Source organism: Centroberyx affinis, unplaced genomic scaffold, assembly GCF_046629955.1.
Source record: "Centroberyx affinis isolate AG114_WGS23_722 - 3 ecotype Tasmania unplaced genomic scaffold, CSIRO-AGI_Caff_v1 ptg000046l_1, whole genome shotgun sequence".
NCBI classification, from domain to species: Eukaryota; Metazoa; Chordata; class Actinopteri; order Beryciformes; family Berycidae; genus Centroberyx; species Centroberyx affinis.
Window position 1 is genome coordinate 318,277 of NW_027278759.1, and position 19,656 is coordinate 337,932.

The window sequence follows — 19,656 nt, forward strand, 5'->3', positions numbered from 1 at the left end:
CGCATGCAGCTCGTCGTGACCCTCGCTCCATTCTGTCTCATTATATGGTGACATCTGCGCGGCAAGCATAACTTCAATCGAGCGTAATTAGCTCCCACCTATAATTAAGGCACCTCTCATGGCTCTTCACTATCTGATTGTTTTGCTGTGTGTTGTGTGTTATTAACTTTGCAGTAAAAAAAAAACACAAGTCATCTCCTTGGCTCCAGCTCTGATTGTCTTCTCTGTAAGCTGCTCACTTGCAGCAAAATGCTTCTGGCATCTCTATTTTGGATTTAATTATTTTATACTTGTTTATGGTAATTTTCCCTTTTTTGTTTCCCTGTGCACAGGACAAGGGAAACAAAAAAGTATACAAATGATAGCTCAATTCTCACATTCTTCCTGTCTAAACACAGGTTCATAAAGCCCATAGTGCTGTAATGGGATGATGTTAACATAGTCACAATTTTGCAGTTTCCTAATTAATCTCATTTGGCCACAGTTGCCAAAGCTGGGTGGCCAAAGCTCCATGCCATCACCTCTCACTCTGATGTGCATAAATGAGTCTCTTTATCAAACTGTACAGTGCTGCAACGAGGAGTTAATTGAGATACAGAGTGTTTGTCTTGGACTGAATACACTAACATCATATTGATTGCGAGGCCTTGTTTATGTCACATTTGACTGAGCATGATCAATTCTGTCCTGGCACTTTGATTGATCACCAATATGCTGTCACAAGTATTGACTGGTGCTATGGTTAGAATAATGCTGCCATCCTAAATGGGCTGGATAAAGAAGAAGATGCTGAGCTGGCCTGATTTTTCTTTTCTGGACGCTCCCTTCTCCCTATAGAATCTCCCTCCCTCTCTCTCTTTCTCTGATTCTCTCTTTTTGCATTTCTCCACTCCTCACATCTCCTTTTATCCTACTCTAATACTCTCCTATAAACTTCCCTTCTACCCTCTCTCTCTCTCTGTCTCTCTCTTTCACAGACAAACACACACTTCTTCCTGTCTTTGCTCATTATTCCCCCCTTTCCCTTCCTCCCCAACTTCTTGACTTGTCATTTTTCCAAAGCCTCTCCCAGATCTCCTCTGTGCATCTGTGAATTGTCTCTCTCCGTAGTTCTGCCCCTGTATAGCCAGACTCTTCACTCCATCCATCTCTGTCTCTCTCCTCCCTCTCCCCTCTCCCCTCATCCATCTCTCCTGCTCCCTTATTCATATCCTCTGAGCTTTCTCTCCTCTTTGTTGCGTGTCATGGCAACCGTGTTTCTCCTTGACCCTCTGCAGCTAAAACACAAACACATTATAGTGAAATATGTCAATATGTTGGTCAGTTTTAGAGAGTTGCATATTTTTTATTTCTCCTTATATATTATATTATCTATACATTTTTATTCTGTCTATCTATCTATCTATCTATCTATCTATCTATCTATCTATCTATCTATTTGCATGCACAAATGCATACACACCAGTTTGCACACGTACCGACAAAGCCAAACACGTAAGCCTGATCCGTTCCTCTTTTCCTTTTGCCCCCTCTCTCCCTCTGTCTCCTCTCTTTTCCCCCTCCCCCCCCCCCCCTTTCCCCCCTCTCTCTCTCTCTCTCTCTCTCTCTCTCTCCACAGAGCAGGGCCAATTAGAGAACATCCCATGTTCCTCCTTGGCTCAACCAAGACGCTCTCCAGGGCGGCTAATTAAACACAAACCTTCCTCTTCCCTGTCTCTCTCTTTCCCTTTCTCTCTCTCTCTCTCTCTCTCTCTCTCTCTCTCTCTGTGCTCTGCTGTCACCTCTCTCCATCTGCCTCACATCCTCTTGCTCCCTTTCCCACTCTCTTACCCTCCCTCCTTCTCCCTCCCTGCAACCTCTTTCCATCAATTCACCCATGCTTTCCTCTTTTCACAATTCTTGCCCAACCCTTCATCCCTCGCCCCTCTTCGCCTATTTGTCACGGAAGAGGTTTGATATTCACATCGGGATGGTCTTCAGAGTCAATCTGTACAAAGCGCCGGACTTGTTAGTCTCTTCTGCTAGTGTTAACCACGCGCCCTGTGACCTCAGCCGTGTTCGCTTTAGGAGAGTGTCCAGATCTGACAGTCCTGCTCCTTTTTAACAATGTTCCTCCACCACTTCTGTTGCCCGCTGTCCACAGCTGAGCCCACTGACACTGACATCCAGCTCTGTTAATGGGGTAGTCATAGATACCGGCTGTACTCCTGCTTTCTCTCTGATTCTCCCTATCTCCCCTTTTTCTGTTTTTTCCCCCCCATCTCTCTCTCTTTCAGGACACAGAATGGAGGAAATTTATGCAGGATAATGCAGGAACATTTACCTGACCTGGCAACGTGTCAGTCACTTTTCACTAGATGCAAATGGTGGCACAGAAAAACATAATACATCTGCCATTGCCATGTTCTTATATAATGGGTAGTTTCAGCCAAGAAACCTGATTAGTCAAAGACACGTTCCAGCCGTGCTGTTAATTCCCGTAAAGCACGGCTATTTGTGCTTTTTGGTTGCTATGCCAACTCTTGTGGTATCCAGGGAACAAGTTAGAAATCTTTCTTGTTTTCTCCTCTTTTATTCTTTTGTATCTATACAACTCTGAAGAAAACTTCACATCGTTAAATGTTTTGTTATTGCATCACCGTGATACTCTTAATCACAGTAAAGAGCACCCTGTTGGGTATCATTGCTATTTTAAAGCCTCCTCCAATGGCTTCACAAAAAACACAAACAAGCCTTGCAAGCAAATCATTCATTTTCAAGGCAAAGTAGGAGTAACAAGGGATTCCCGCCAATTGAAAAAGACACAGCTGTAGATCCTCATCCTGATTCATGTGCTGCACACTAGTGTTTTGTTTGTTTGGACTTGGACTGGAGATAATCAGTCATCATTTTTTGAGATGGACTGCTTCCAGAAAACAATAGAAATTTGAATGCGATGATGAGATAACTGGAGGAGGCCTTTGAACTATGGCATTTTTCCACGTTCAGACCAATCACACTCAGTTAACCCACCATTTTTTTGGCTGCCACAAATATTTATGACATACATGTATAGTATACATCATGGTAAATAGTATCACAGTGATGTAAGTTACATGAAAATAGGTTCCTTTTTTCAGAAAATAAAGCAAATTAGTAATATTCTGATGTTTTTTATACCAGTTATCTGTTAAACTTTTTATTTACCACTGCATCATTATTTATAAAGGTGTGGTTCCAGTGACGACCAGCAGAAATACACATACGAGAGTTGTGAGTGTGGGGAGAGAGAGATTGTCTCGGGTCTCACTTTGTCAACAATTGATTGATAAGAGGTTTTGTTTTCATGACGCCACCCAGATCACCCAACTCCCTCTTTCAATCCCCAGTCCCTGAAGCAAAACTAATCCTAACTAAACTCCCAAGGATTCCTCCCCTCTCCCGTCCCACTCCTCTTTCTCCCTCTCCCCCATGTTCTGTCATTCCTGAAGTGGCACTAATCCTCCCCCCTTCTCTCTGTTTCATCTCCTCTTTCCTCCTCTTCGCGTTTTTATGATCTGTCGTTACCGGAGCAAAACTAATCTTCCCCCCTTCCCATGGTGGCTGCAGTCCTCCGCGTCCATCCCTGTTGCCTCTTATCCTCCCTCCCTCCTTCCCTCCCTCTGTCGCTCCCCCCTTCTCTCTCTGACACCCTACTGTTATTCACCTCAGACCATAACTGTATTTACTTCTCTCCTCTCACTCCCTCCCACCCGCAGTACATCTCTCCTACTCTCTACGGGTGAAGTTGTATTGACAGCCGAGTCTTTGGAAAAAGGCTCAGGTGAAAACCGCCGCATGTATGTGATGTTCCTCTCCAAAACATCTTACACAAATAGACTTCATCTGACACTTTGTATCCAAGAGCTGTACTAGAGGGAAGAAGATGTACCATGTAATAGTGCTCTTCCACCTTTCAAATAGAAGACAGTGGCAGCGCTGCAGGAATAAGAGCAAAGGAAAAGATTTTTGCTTGACATACCTACAGTCTGTTTGGACTCAGATGTTCTCTGACGTCTCATTCATACACTGAAATACACTCATGAGCGCTGACACACACACACACACACACACACACACACGTATTTGTATTGCATGAGGCCCTGCAATTTCAGTTGTATCTCAAAGTCCATGGAGAGAGAGTGGACGCAGAGAGAGCGCAGGCTGTCAGCTCATTCTTCACAGCTCTGCCACAAATGCATATATCTGCTGTAGCCACATAATTACAGTGTTATCTAAGCCTTTCTCAGGTCCTCAGCCACTGACAGCATATGAAAAGACCCCAATTAAGCAATTATCTTTAAAGGTAGAGCCTAATTCAGTCATTTGAGCTGCAAAGAAGCCCTGAGAAGGAGGCCACACTAGCTGACAGCTAATTGAGAAAGCGGGGCTAGAAAGCATTAAGGCTCGGATAAAAATGGAGAGGGCTTGTCATCATGTAACGCTCTGAAAAATTGAAGTTAAACTCAATAGTGCCAGAGAAATATCAGACTCTTGTCAGAAAAGATTGCAGATTTTGTATGCACGCTGTGGACATTCATGCCTCTTTGTTCACCCTTCCCTACGGTTTTTATAACATTACAGTTCTTAGTTGTGGAGTTAAATTCACTTTTAATTCCTTGATATGTCACCAAAACGACACTGGACAATTGCCTGTGCGCCCTTTGCTCCCTTATGGTTAATGATTCAATAAAGCTCCCTCTTCTGCAGTGTGCCACTTTTCTGCTCTTTAACAATAGCTAAGTGTCGTTTTTACAATTAGTCTCTCTCTCTTTCCCTGTCTTTCACTCTCTCTCTTTTTCACGCTCCCTGGTGTGAGAAGCTAGATTGGACATTTTCACTCTCACTAATTGACCCCCCCCTCCTCCCCAGCTACTGTCCTCTCCCTGTAATGATCCCCCCAAATCCACCGCGCCACTCACACACCACCCCTTTTTAGACATCAAAAGAAAAGATCTTAGCAAATTTGTACGCCTTTTAGACCCATCCACCATGTAGAGAGCAGCAACTGTCATACAGGTCCTTATTTTGGCTTTGTCTCCTGACAGAGGTGAGACTTTGTTAGTTCTCTCAGTCGATGTTTTACATTTTTGGTCTGGATATATTTTCTCCACTGCTTGATCACTGGAGCCCCGTTGTCCATACTTGTTGTACGTGGGCTGTACTAGAAGACAGTATGCTTGTCCATGTTTGTCAGTGTGTCTAGACTAGTAGAGTACATTAAAGTGATATGAACCATCGCTATACTTCCCTTCCTGCTCTACCCTTGAATTCGCAATGTATGGAGAAGAAACTGACAATTGTAGTTTTTGCTTTCTGCAACTTCCTAGCATTGTGCAATAGTGTATGCTTACTGTATGTAGGAAAGAAACTGACAAATGTATATCTAGCTGTTTGACGTCTTGACTAGTGCTGTGCTGTATGTCTTTTCATTTCAACAACTCTGCTGTGGCTCATTCTGACAATAATCAACACAATGATAGCCAGACATAATAATCATCCATTCTAACATATTGTGATGCATTATTCATTTTTTTCTGTGTGTCTGATTACCCACTACCATTTGACAACCATCACACTCCAATGTGTTTGGATTGCAAGCAGTGAGGAGTGAAAAGGGGAAAATGGCTCATATATTGCCTATCTATCAAGCAAAGAGGGTCTTTTGCAGCAGCGAAGAAAGAGAAGTAAACAGATTCACTTATACTGTGAGTATAGTTCATAAATAGCAAGCTTGGGCTTGACACAATGTCTGTCCGGCGGGAGGAAAAATAGCCGTACAAGTGGTCGATAAGTCAAGCAGTGCACCATAATGCACAAAGATAAATCCAGGGTGCCAAGGCAATTCATAACATTTGAGTTGTGCGGGGTCATTTAACCATTTCCATTGATTACTGTCATTTCGGAAGTGTGTTGCCGTCAAGGGGTCTGAATGGAGAGGCTACTTAAGGCTCGGCATGCTGATCAATAGAGCAGTCTCCAGGTCCAGACTGCACCTCACACATCAAGGCCATGTGGAAGTCCTCCTGAGCTCCACTCCAGCTGGATCAATACACCTTACATACACACAAACGCAAGCACTCCGTTCGCGTCCACCTTGTCATCAACAGGTGCGGTTTAATATGCCTCATTTATAGGAGTGAGTCATTGAGTCGGCCCGGATTGAGTCGCCTTGTTCTACATAAAGAGAGCAGCCAGACGCTTCGACCGCCACTCCCCAGTGCAAGAAATATACTCACGTTTAAAAGACCCCTAAAGGATCTGCCAAGGTTGAAAATCAAGATAAAGCGCTTGGTCGATTCTAAAATTGATTTATAAGCTACCTCTCACAAAGAGCTCGTTGAAAATACATGAGCCAGTGCCACACTGTTTAAGGTTGATTTCATTTTGGGTCTTACTCCTTTCGAATGGAGTCTCAGGACATAATCCAAAAATATGGCCGGATAATATTTCTGTCAGACTTAAAACTAACTCTGGGGAATGATGGAGAGGGAACTAAGAGACCCTGAAATGCAGTGTTGTGTGTTTACAGTACAGTATAATAAGGAAAGGCAGCCTGACCCCTGCTGCTGATATCGACAGACTTTACTGATTTCTCTTCTATAGGACTCTATGTATCTCTAGCAATCAAAGCTCTTGAAAGAATTCTCACTGCCAATCCCAATGGTGTTTTCAACAGGCCCACGCATAGAACAACTCTTACACAAACATGCTATAAAGCCCAATGACCAGAGCGAGCAGGAGAGATCAATACAGCTAATCTGTGAGGTGCCATGGCCCAAACATCTCAAATGGGTATCAGCAGAGGTACTGGAGCTGCTCCTCGGACCAGATCAATGCCTGACCGGCTGACTCCATTAGGGGATCTTTTTTATCAACGGGAGTGATTGGTGGAGGTGGGTGAGCTAGAGCTGGCGCTGGCTCAGGCTTTAACCTGGGCTTGAGTTGCATGTATAAATGTATCAACTGATTTGAAAGCTTGGTTTAACTTCTGCTTGTGTACTGACTACGCCTTGACCAGAGAGTTTGGTGAATGTCGTGGTTTAGCAATATTATAACTGATGGATTATGCACTAGAAGATATGGGGCCTGGGTCAGATAATATTTGCAGATAATTCTTAGCAAGTAGTTAACCTAAATGGAGCATCTGATGGATGGGTTTTACCACATCAGCACAGCTCAGATTATATGGGTATGTTGATATATTGGTTCAATATTTAATAAAAGGCCAATATCGACCCGACATACGGGTTTCTTGATATATTAGGCTCATATTGGCCTTTTATTTCAGACATCGACTAGTCATGTTGTCCACTGCTGGTATAATGGAGGTTTCTCCCTGACCACAGCTACATAAAAACAAGCCATGAAAATCCGCATTGACATGTTTCTTTCTTTGCACTTACTGTCTTATTAATTCATTGTTCAATCATGTTTTTTGTGAGTTATTTCTTCATTTAAAGGTAATAATCTATCCCAGAATTTCTCTGCCATTGAATAGGTGAGGCAGATCACCCTGTCTTAAAGAGCTGCTGACCCTGGAAGAATTTCATTAGTCTGGGTTTGAGTTTTGGTGTCACATGACAGTCTAAATACAGTTTCAGAGGCTTTTCTATCCTGCCAAGAGTAAAATTCGCAAGGAAACACTGAATACTTGTAATTTTTTGGCATGAAAATGGAAAAAATGAAAGACATTGAATATTGGCACAAAATATCAGCTATTGGCAGTTTCAGTGCAAAAATATTGGTATCAGCCTTCAAAAACCCATATCAGTCAAACCCCAGTTCAGATAGTGTCAGGTAAGTTCTAGTCACAGATACTGAAATGACTTTAAAATACTTTCCACTGATTTTCTAAAATTCTGACAGCATTGTCCTACGCAAACTCCATTCATCTGGAACTGAGATGAGCTAAAACCAACCATTAAAAGTATTTCTAAATAATCCAGTAAATCGAATAAAATGTTTGACAACATCAGAAAAATTCATTGACTTGATCTCTGTTGTTGCTATGTGATTATCACTTCCACTCGATTTTCCGATACTGCCATGGTTCAACAGCATTAATGTGGTGTTAAACCGGCCTGCTTGGAAGTTTAATTTATGCCCTCATTTAGTCCTGCAGAAGTAATTCTCTGCAAAACTGGAAGTGTTAAATAAACACAAGGCTAAATCTATGATTATTTTAATCCATATCTGGGAAAACGGAGATTGAATAAAAAGGTTAGGTTATTTTAAATGTCATTTTAGTCCAGGAGTAGGTTTAATAGATGTTGTAGATGAAATTTTAGTGATACTTGAGACAGCTACTATTAGATTACAAGTTGTTTTATTGTTATTAGTACTAGTGTATAATGCAGAGGATCTAATAACTGACCTATACCATATTACATATTTGTTCATTGAGTATATTGGAACCTGTTTTATGCTATTTGTGAGGTGATCTATTGATCTACATCTACATGATCTATTATGTGTGTTGACAACTACAAATATACTCCATTACAAGTCATTCTGAGTATCCTTGCACAATATTGTACCTGTGTGCTTTGAGTAAAGAATTACCAAGATTTTCACACAGTATTTAAGGCGCCTTTGAAAAGCTTGGAGTGTCATGAATAACTTTGCAGGAGAACCAACAAACTTTACACAGCATGATTGATGTGCACTTTGTATTTTCACTGTCTATTTTCAGGTGTAGGTTTCTTTTTCTGTCCTGTAAAGTTAAGTTTAAATAAAAAATAATACCATTCAGGAAGCTATCAAAGGGTATTTTAGATACAGTATGAAAACTTGAAACAAGTTTTTTTTTCCTATGATGTGCTCAGCAGTGTGCCTTTGCCACTGGACAGATCCCACCAGGAGCTTTAATTTAATATATAACACTCATTTTTGCAAGAATTGCCCTTTCTGGCCCCAAGGTCTCATGTTAAAAATTAACTGATGTGTCTTATGGTGTGGGTGATCATTTCACATTTCCATTTCACTGATGATAATGTCATTCTGAGAAAAATCAGCAAATCATTTTGACTAAATTATACATTTTGCGAAATGTATTATTCAAAGATTAATTTATCACGGACAGTTTGTTGTTTCTCAGAATATTAACCTTAGAATGAGGTGCCATTTTTTTGTATACTTTGATAGATTAGTCTTATGAATTATTTGGTGCTGTTCTAAAATTCATTTTTGGAGTATGATTCTCTGGACGTTCTAATGGAGCAATCTTCAGGCTCTTTGTTCCATCAGCCGTCTTTCAAACGCCAGCTCTCTCATCTCTCTCCCTCCATATCAAACTTGGCTTGCTTTTAGAAGGCTTCCCGCTGTGCCGACGACACCCAGACATAAATACCCCTTCTTGCTCCAGCACTTCCCATCTCTCTGCCTGACCTTCTTTCTCTCCTCTCCCTCCCAATCTCTCTTTCCCCTCCGACTCTCCCTTTTTGTATTTCTCCTCCATTCACATCTCTCTCTCTCCCTTGCTCCCATACAGACTTACCTCTTGCCCTGCTTGGCTCTGTCTCCTTTGTGTCTCGCTTCCCTTTCTCAGTGTAGGATTTTTCTCCTCCTTTGCTTCTCTCCTGGTCCTTAACTGAGCATATCTTCACACCCTTTTCTTCCATCACACTTTTCTCTCGCTGCTTTCATTGGATTTTAAATTATTCATAAATCTAGTTGAATTTGATCATACTTCAGAGCTCTTTTGCAAGTTCTGTATTTTGAATAGATGTACAATGTAGATTCCCAGTACGTAAATAGAGCAGGGTTGCAGTGACATTGCTACAGAATCAAAGCATGCAGACAAACAATATTATCATTTTGCTCTGCTGTAGTGTGGCTTTATAGTAGTGGCTCTCAGTCTTTTTGGATCACAAACACTAAAACTAAAAGATGTTCACTTGTAGCCTTCCGAATTGGGATTACACTCATAAATTAATGAACTGTGACACCAAACAGTGAGTGTTTTTTTCCTCTTTTCTTTTATTTCACTTGTTAAATTAAAGGGGAAATCCTTATGGCAGAAAATTGTTATACAATATTTCACATAATTTAACTGCATTTATCAAAAAAATGTGAGTATGACAATAAGTGTATATAGTGGATCTATATTTTCTCATTCCTTAAATTATCTTGTGACTCTCTTAGAGGTCCCCACCCCCAGGTTGAGAACCACTGGTGTTTAGCAGTGATTTAAGGATCAACTGATATGGGTTTCTGAGAGCTAATACCTAGCTAACACCTTTAGATCGAAGCTGCCAATAGGCGATATTTTGTGTCGGTATCTACTATCTTTAAATTTGACCATTTTTGTGCCGAACTGTTCCCCAAAATTTCAGCCATGCAGTGTTTCCCTTGGCATTTTATTCAGGGTAGAAAAGCCTCTGAAGACCATGCGACACTAAAAACTCTCCTTCGAAACCCAGGATTATATTGATACTAATAATATTATAGATGGACAACACTGACTGGACAATTTTTAATAAAAGATCTTCGTCCAAATATATTGAATGACCGATTGTCAGTCTAAATACAGTGATGGTTCTGTCATTTTGCTGCTCCTAGCTGCTGTAAATACAGTTACAGATTTGGGTTATCTTTTACTTTTAAGAATCCAACAGAAACCTATTTCAGCATGATTCACAGATACCCCACTGGCGGCTGCACAACTTGTTTTTTTTTCCACCTTAAGGCGTCAAACATCTCATTCTGCCCACCACACATCTCTGGATCTCAGCAGGGGCTGAAATTGCTGACCATCACAGCCTGGTGATTACCTCGGCAACATTTTCCAGCAATTGTTGGAAATCTCCCTGTGATTCCCAAAACATTTTCTTTTCCCCATTACCCATACCTTCCAAAGTTGTGCAGTTACTACCCATGGTGTCTAACTGTTGCCACAGCAAAACTTCCAGTTATGTCTGTAGCCCACTGTTTATCTGTCTATGTGCATGTGGGACAGATTTGTTTGTGTTAGTTCAGAGCAAAACCACATTAGAATGGACAAACACTGGTATTAGTACATAAATAAAAGAGCCAGAGTCACTCTACGCTCAAACTTAACCCTGAGGAATACAAATTTCTATGTTTCAATTTTGCATTCAGTGCAGCACATATTCAGCAACCATCTGAATTAATGTGGATTGTCTGGTCTTTCCCTTGCTATGTTATACTGCCCTCCACAGTCCAAAGTGTAAAACAAAAAGTGGCCCATCTCAGTGGAGAGGCCGCGTTACGGCCACTGTGTTTTTGATCTTTTTTTTTGTATTGAGAAAACATTTTGGGGCTGGAATTTTAATATCTCACACAGATTATTTCTAAATTGATGTTAAAAGTGGAATCCATCTATGTCTTTAGGAAATCAAATACTACACTCTTGCTATCACACAAGGCAGCAGGATGGCCTAGTGGTTAGAGTGACCGTCCCATAGCGAAAAAGGACACAGATTCATTCCAGGGGCGCCGCTAGGAATTCTGGGTCCCCTGACAAGATGTGACACTGGGTCCCACACCCTGATGTATCTAATTTAGTACAGTATCACCTTGCCTGTCTGAAGGGCCCCCTATGAAACTATTCCCCCTGTTTGTCCCACCAGCAGCACTCCAGGTTCAGCCTCCACAACACCCATGTGCCGTCCAGCTGGGACTGCTGCTGCTGAAATGTCCTTGAGCAAAATACTGAACAATTACCTGCTGACTCATTTTTAATCACTCTGGACCAGAATGTCAGCTAAATGCCTAAAATGTAAATAGTAACAACTATAACAGCGATGATACACTGCTTTCGTCAAATATATTCCTATATCTATCGGTGCTGCCGTATGTTTGTTATTGCATATTTTAATTGCTGTTAGCAGTGTCCTTGTTGTTGCTGGTGTTATGTGTTATGCTGTTTACTCTCTATATGTCCTTATGTGTGTCTGTCCATCTTATGCCTGTGCTACTTTATTGTATATCTACTTACTTTTTCAGCTTTACTGTTTTTACTGTTTTCTGTTGCCTTGTGCAAACTGTTAACCTTTGTTTTGTGTCCATGTTTTTTTCTGTCCTTTACCCCGCAATACCCATTAAAAGGCCATTTGCTTCTTATCAGGTCGTCACTGTAAATAAGAATTGTTTAACTTGACTGGTTAAATAAAAAAAAAATAATTAAAACTAGAGCTAGATAGTTAAGAAAACCAAGAATAATAAGAGCCAAATTCTGTTTAAATTGAGGAACCCTGGAGCGCCAAACCGACATAAGATATCCTTTGTGATTAATCTGATTCCACTGTTTTTTTGTCATTGCCTATTCATTGAATCCCATTTATAGCAATAATCCATTCGTCACTTAGACCAAGTATAATGTGTATTTTTGATTGCTCCATTGCAGTAAAGGTGTGGCAGATGCTTTGCCTGTTTCCACATTCTTGTAAAGCATCATAGCATAGCTTGTCCCACTTTGTCCTTTTAGCTCACAGTAATATTTGGATAACACTCATATCCAGAGCAACATACAATAAATGCAACAGTAGAAAACATAAATTACTAGATCGGCAGCATCATAAGCAACTAATCATAAGGAGTGAAAGGGTCCAGTCACAGCACCCAGACAATAGATGCTACAAAGTATTCCTGTGCCACCAGATGAACACCAACTGTGTCACATCACTCATTCATGTAGTGTGCTGCCTGGCATACGTCCCTGCATGTTTCTTCACATCACACCTTCATCCAAGCAATGGTTATCACATTATAGTATGACAGGAAAGGTGACATGCCACATCACCTTATTATCATGTGCATTGCAATTTTACAACACTTTTCATGGCTGACACATAATCCATTATCACACAGGTTGACTGAGTCTTAATAAAGCCCCAAATCAGCTCTTAGCTTCTTTGAGGTTGTTTGGAAAAGCAATACCTCAGCGTCTGAGTGAAAAAGATGTATGAATTCCAAAGATTAGGTATTATAAATTAGGATTGCGCTACAATTGCTCTATGAATAATGACATCAATGAGTGGTGCCAACTGGTTCTAGTCTAGCCAGATATATGCAGCACATGAGGGACTGGAGGCTACACATATCACACCATTTGAAAGTCAAGTTCTCCAAAAGTAGGTAATGGGGTATAAGGCAACGTTAAAATAGACAACGTTAAAATAGACAACCCTGCGAGGCTTAAAGCCTTGTTGTAACGGGCCTGATGGAATTTCTTGCGCCCACATGAGAGAGCCTCCTTGGGAGAATATTACACATTATGGCTCAAAGTGTGACATTATTGGCAACACTTAAAAGATTTGAGGTGCAAGTGGAGAGTTCCTGTTTTAAGATTATATTTCTGATTTCAATGATTAAACATACAACAGTATATGTCATAATTGTAGGCTGTTATTAGTAACAAACATGCACAACAAAACAACTTAATGCCACACACATAATCTCATGTTCTTTATTATGATGAGGCCAGTAGCCCATTTTAATAATCGTCCTTGTCCCTCTTGTATGTTCTCCCAATACAGACAAGTGATCTAGGACAGTGGTTCTCAATGTGGGGTCCGGGGACCACCAGGGGTCCTTGAGGGGGTTCCAGCGGGTCCCCAGCAAATTGATGAATTGTTAAACTTCAGCATTATTTCATTTACAAGACGTTAACACCATTAGAGACTGCAGTGATCTAGGAAACTGACATTCAGTATGAAAGTGTATTAGATTACTTGTATACATAACCAGTCTATTAAACAAGAAAAAATAAACAGACTTGAAAAAAAACAGCTTAAAGGGTCTCAAATGGCATGTGTACATTTTTTCTTTTAATTCTTATTTCATTGGAAACACAGAGACAATTTACAATTTACTAACCCAATGAATTTTAACGGCATACCAAGGTACACACAAGGTGATTTTATCACAGTGCAAGATGTAATCTTGTAGTTCTGTGCAACTCAAAGGGTAGAATATGAAACTGCCACACTGACAGTGTTAGGGGTTTTGTTCTCACTACAGCCCTCCATGCAAAAGTTGTATGTACTCCTGGTACTGCAGTGCAAGGTACTTCCCATAAAAAGTGTAAAAGGTGGCATGTGTTATGTACATGAGAGTTAAAACCCTATAACGGTCTATATATACACGGTATATACTCATGGTAATCTAAAGGTTATTTTGTAAGGTGTGGGTGTCATGCATTATGTTTTGCAGCTCGTCATGCAGTACATGAATCTGTTAATTAGCAATAAGACAGTGGCTGCTATCACAGACTGTCACGCTCCAGTTTTTTGCTCTGGTTTATATATGCCAAGTTCCCCTTGTGAATATTTACAGTTATGAGCCTCAAATGCTGCTGAAAAACACCACAAATCAAAGTGTAAAAGTTTTAACATTTATTTCAGAAAGGGCATAAGATTTATAAATATTGAGCAGCTCATCGGTACAATCAATGACTCCAACAAAAAGATTGAGTGTTTTAAAATAAGCTAAACCTATTGTAATACACTCTTAATGGAAATGGACTCAAAACTAGTTTGTGGGGGGACTCCATTATAGATGCAGGTTTTCATGCACATGGTAAAATTATATGCCATGTTACAGTGTCATTTAAACTGAGCAGCGACATGTCACACCGAAAACAGCAGTTCTTATTTTGATGTTTCACAGAGTCAAAATTCAGGATCCGACTATTTTATCTGGCTTGTGTTGTGACCAGGAGCATGACACAGAATACAGCGGGTTAGATATACAATGTTTCAACAGGTTTCTCACCCCAGATGTTAACATTATCACAATTGTTCTAAAAAAGCTGGAACGTCCAGACAAATTCAGACGGACAGAGAAGAAGTTAATACGAAAGGACAGTGTAAGCGGATTTGAACGTTGCTGGCAGATGGCATGTCACAGTCGACACATGCACAAGTCTTTTCCCCAAGAGAAGTGTGATGATTTTTCCTTCAACAAGTACTCCGTTTTCAACAGCTCTGTTCTCATTACTGGGTTAGTCCTTCTTCAGGTCCAAGATGATCAGCCCAACCGTGGAGCTTTGCATAATGGTTTACAAGTCATCCTCCACTCAAAGAGCTTGTCAATCTGTATATGAGAGCGTGATCCCTACGTTAGACGATGAGTTGATCTATGGAATGCATCAGTAGGACTGATCTTCTCAGGACCCAGAGAGTCTCCCTTGAGCTCACTTTGAGGCAGGCAGGGGGCGCCGGAAAAGCAGGATGTGTGGCTCTATGGAGGGGAAAACAAAAACAGAGTGAATAAATATGTATGAGGGAAAAATAAAAACAGCAATGGGTGCATGAATATATAAATCTAACGGAAATAATGTGATACTTTAATTTCTTATAGGGAAATTGACTAGTCTCCTGACTCCCATCTGTCCCTTTTTGAATGGAGGGTGTGGGCGGGTTCTGGACTCCCGCTGTCCATATGCTTGTGGCCATTAAAGCTGTCAAAAGGTTTCAGATCCAGGCAAGTAACCAGATACACAGCTAATCTGTACCACCTCTTAACCGGTTTTAACGTCATATCAGACGTCCACTAGCATTGTTTGTAGATGGGCTTTCTGCCTTTCATCTTTGGCCTGAAAACCATCATCAAGATGTGGGCGGGCGGGGGCTGCATCCATTCACATGGCAGTAACTGCATTGGCTATCTATTCCAAGTAAACATGACATCTCATTTAATGCTGAATGAGTAATATTATAAAATTAATACTTTGGGGTTTTTTTGGCTGCTGGTCAGACCAAGTAAGCAATTTTAAGAATCACTTTGGGCTCTGGTAACTAGTGATGGGCACTTGTCATTTTTTGACATGTTATAGACTAAATGGTTAATCAAAAAAAATAAGTGATAGATTAAATAGATAGTGAAAGTCGTCGTCAGTTGCAGCTCTAATCTCATTAAGTACTGAGATGATGTTTCCTTGACAATTCCAAAGTTCACAGACAAAACCGAAACTGTCAACTAGTCGACCTACGCTGTGAAACGCCTATCATAACCTGATATTACTCAGCATTACAACTTACACCAATCTTGGTATTTGTAATTGTGTGGAACTTTCTGTCCATCTATACTGTTAAAGGACCAAAACCAACACTGTGCTTGCAGCATCTCCCACATGCACCTAAATACTCAATCCACTGTTTTAATACACTGGTCCAAATAGCCTTCATGAAGAGCAGTTGTGAGGTTTTTTGTTTTTTTTTTAGTCACTGGGCACTGCCAGACAGTAAATTATGTCATTAGCTACACAACTACAAAAAAGCAGGCCTTAAAGTGCACAAGCTGGAAACTGGAAAAGATTTGTGTTTCAGAACAGGAAATATGCATTGCCATGCTTGGTGTCTCATAGTGGCCAAAGTAACCCAAATCTTTTAAGGCTGCTATGTGCCAGGCATGTGATCAGGACAAGATCAAAGTAAAGGGGACAGGGAAACAGGAATCTCCATCATAAATAAGTGGGACTTGTGTACAAAAAGTTAAATATTAAAGATCCAGTGCAATGATTGCAACTCAGTCAGGAAAAGGTTGATGTTGATTTCTAACACAAGAAGCATCTTTTTATTCAGTTTTTAATGGTTAGATGATACAAAGCTTGTAGGACTGACAGAGCTGAACCTTCCACTGCAAGTCAATATTATTTGTAACTTTGGGGAACAAATATCCAATGTTGGAACTTCAGCACTTGGCAACAATGGAGGCACAGATTTTGGCTAGTTTGGCAAGTAGCTGACTGGTAGGGCTGAACAATTAATCGAAATCGCAACATGGCCTACTGCAATTTTCAAATCGCAGGAGGCGCGATATTTGTTAAAGGTGAAATGTGTGTCAAAATACCATTTTAAATTAAATATTGTCATGCTGCAGAGATGTCCTGGCCTACACATCATATTCTACAGACTTAAGAAAACATCTTTGTTTGGTACAGATCCCCGCAAAAATCACACCATAATCATTTTAATACGTTTTTCAATGAAAATGAGAATAATGATGTAAAAATTATCATTCCCTCTAATATCGCAAATCATATTGCAATTGCAATATCAGTCAAAATAATCGCAATTAGACATTTTTTCATAATCGTTCAGCCCTACTGCCTGGCTGTTGTCTGTCAGACTGTGGGACACCTGATTAACTATGCATACCGTCGACCAATCAGAGCATTCATTAAAACCTGGGAGTAGGTGACATCATTTTCACCAGGAAGCAGATTGGAATTCTAAATGTTTGATTCTGCTGACAAGTTTCTCAAAGGGCGTCAAATTTCCACAATGCTGACAGTTATAATGATTTGGCTAAGTTTAGATTAATAGGTCCTACTGAGAAATGCAGTTCTCATTGCACTGGATCTTAGATTGCTACTGGGGCACCTTCCAATCAACTTTAAATATGAAGAAACAATGGCATTAAATCTCTGGTGGCTGATTTAATTATGGAAGAGAGCACATGCACTTGTATAGTATAACTTAACCATTAATATTGGCTGTTATACCCTTTGTTGACTTTTTACTGTTTTTGTATTGTTATTGTTTCCACTGTATGGCATGTTAACAGGGCTCCACTGTAAAAGAGACCTGGGTCTCAGTTGGGCTTTCCCTTTTTAAATAAAGTATGAATAAATAAAATTAAATCATTTTGGCAACTGCTGGCCAATACATAACTCCTGGCCTAGAAACGCCAGTGTCAGGGAGCTAGCTACCTGGCTGGTGGATCATGTAATGGACCCATCCTTGGCTCTGCTGGACCCCCAGGTTCCTCCACTCAGTCTCCGACATCAGATGGGTCTTTGGCACGCGCTTGGCAATTTCCTTGGGCAACATAACGTGTCTAAAAACACAGAGGGCGGAAATACAAGGATGAATGGATGGCACTGAGTAAATAGGGCATGACGACATCATGTGACAAGATAGCTGCTGTGGAGAGAAATGTTGTCTGCAATGCCACCTCGGTCAGTAAGTTAGATATTACTGAATGACACTGTTTGACAGCAGTTCCGTGAATATTTGGATAAAACACAAGCCATGCCTACCTGTACTCGTATTTTTCATCGTCATATTTATCAGAGTAGTAGATCTGTTTCTGAGACATGATGAAAACCTGTTGGGAAGGGCTAAATGTTAACTGACAATCAAGGCAGATTAAATACTTGTCTGAAAAAGGCAGATTTCAGCAAAGTGGAAGTGGCTAGTAAGCTAACGTTAGCTGAGACACTGTGAATTACAATGTAGCTAAAGTTAACACCAAACTCCTGTATTACTTATTTGTTCTTGTGCGAGGAGTTGTAATACTTACCTTATATGGTTCTTGGGATATCCGTACGGGTATTAGTTAATGAAGTATTCCAGTTTTCTAAGTCCTGCGGTGGCGTGTTTGCTTCGTCTTTGTTTCCCTCTCGAATGTGACTGAGCCCGCCTTTCACCGTTCAAAAAGCCCTCGCCACTTCCCATTGGTCAATAAATCGACAGAGCTTCCTCGCCATTGGTCGGTCCCGCCAGTCGCAGGAAATTGTCGTAAAACTCCATTCGGCCTCTTCATTGGTCAACAAAGTAGCAGCAAAAGGGTTACTGTATCAGTTTGCAGTACAATCCAAACATGACATACTTCCATGTGTCATTATGTAACAAATGACCCACATGATGTTTTGATTGTATTATCATATATAAATACAAAGTCTCCATTATGTATTTCGACACTGTGCTCAAACACACATGAGGATACAGTGGTAAATAAAAAAGTGGGCAACTATGACCTCCAGTTCGTTATAATCATAAGGAAATAACCAACTCTGTAAAGAAATGTTATGATTTATACCAATTTCATATAACTTCATCGGTTTGATACTACTTACTATGCTGTATACTCTGAATTTAAGTCAGCCCTAACAGGTTGGTAAACTGTTGTATTCATCAACATCTCTGGTCAAAAGAATAACTAAAAATGCAACTTACTAAATTGCCAGTATGTCTGCACCGATGACATATCCTTGTAGACATGCTTTCTTAAAAGCAAATAAAGTGATACAAATTCTGAAAACAAATCCAATGATACGTTGAATAATAATATAAATATACGACACAAACTCTGTTAAGTAATTACCTGACAAAATCATTTAATGTAATGGTCATAACTATAAAAATCCATGTCTGGAATGATGTAGCTGGAGCCATATAATAGCAGTTCACTGTAATTACAGTGATTTGTGGAGCTTCTCCTTTTTAGTTATGCAGAAGTGTCAAAGGTGCCTATCACAGACAATAGATTTAATCTTCGGCTCTAATAATAGAAGAGTAGAGGGGCAGATGATGAAATGAATGGCCAGTGTCGAGCAACAAGGCAGAAGGGGCTGTCCACACTGGCAAGTCCCAGACAAATATAGCTCTGCAGACGTGTCAGTGTACAGCTGGTCGCGGCAGCCTCTCCCCCCAGTATATATGCAGCCTACATGCGTGCATCTTCAGTGTTATGTTCACCCATGAAGCTATTGAAAAAAGAACATCTATATCCATCACCTGCCACTTTCACCTGCGAGCGTCAATCAAGCTGAGATATGCGTCGTTTTCCTGACACGACACTTAAATCTCATTGGCTGAGCCTCGGTTCAGGGCGGCAGCAAAGTAGCCTCTGCTGAAATCCCATTGGAGGAGACGCGGCTCGGTT

General features: G+C 40.6%; 1 protein-coding gene across 1 annotated transcript; it reads right to left on the reverse strand.

Moving 5' to 3' along the window:
• Positions 1–13,448: 13,448 nt before the first annotated feature.
• Positions 13,449–18,394, reverse strand: cks1b (CDC28 protein kinase regulatory subunit 1B). Its single transcript, XM_071517950.1, has 4 exons — positions 18,292–18,394; positions 18,029–18,096; positions 17,699–17,826; positions 13,449–15,225 (listed from the first exon to the last, which is right to left on the reverse strand). The coding sequence occupies exons 2-4, from the start codon at positions 18,085–18,087 to the stop codon at positions 15,179–15,181; spliced, it is 234 nt and encodes a 77-aa protein (XP_071374051.1). The 5' UTR covers positions 18,088–18,096; positions 18,292–18,394; the 3' UTR covers positions 13,449–15,178.
• Between the last annotated feature and the right edge of the window lie 1,262 nt (positions 18,395–19,656).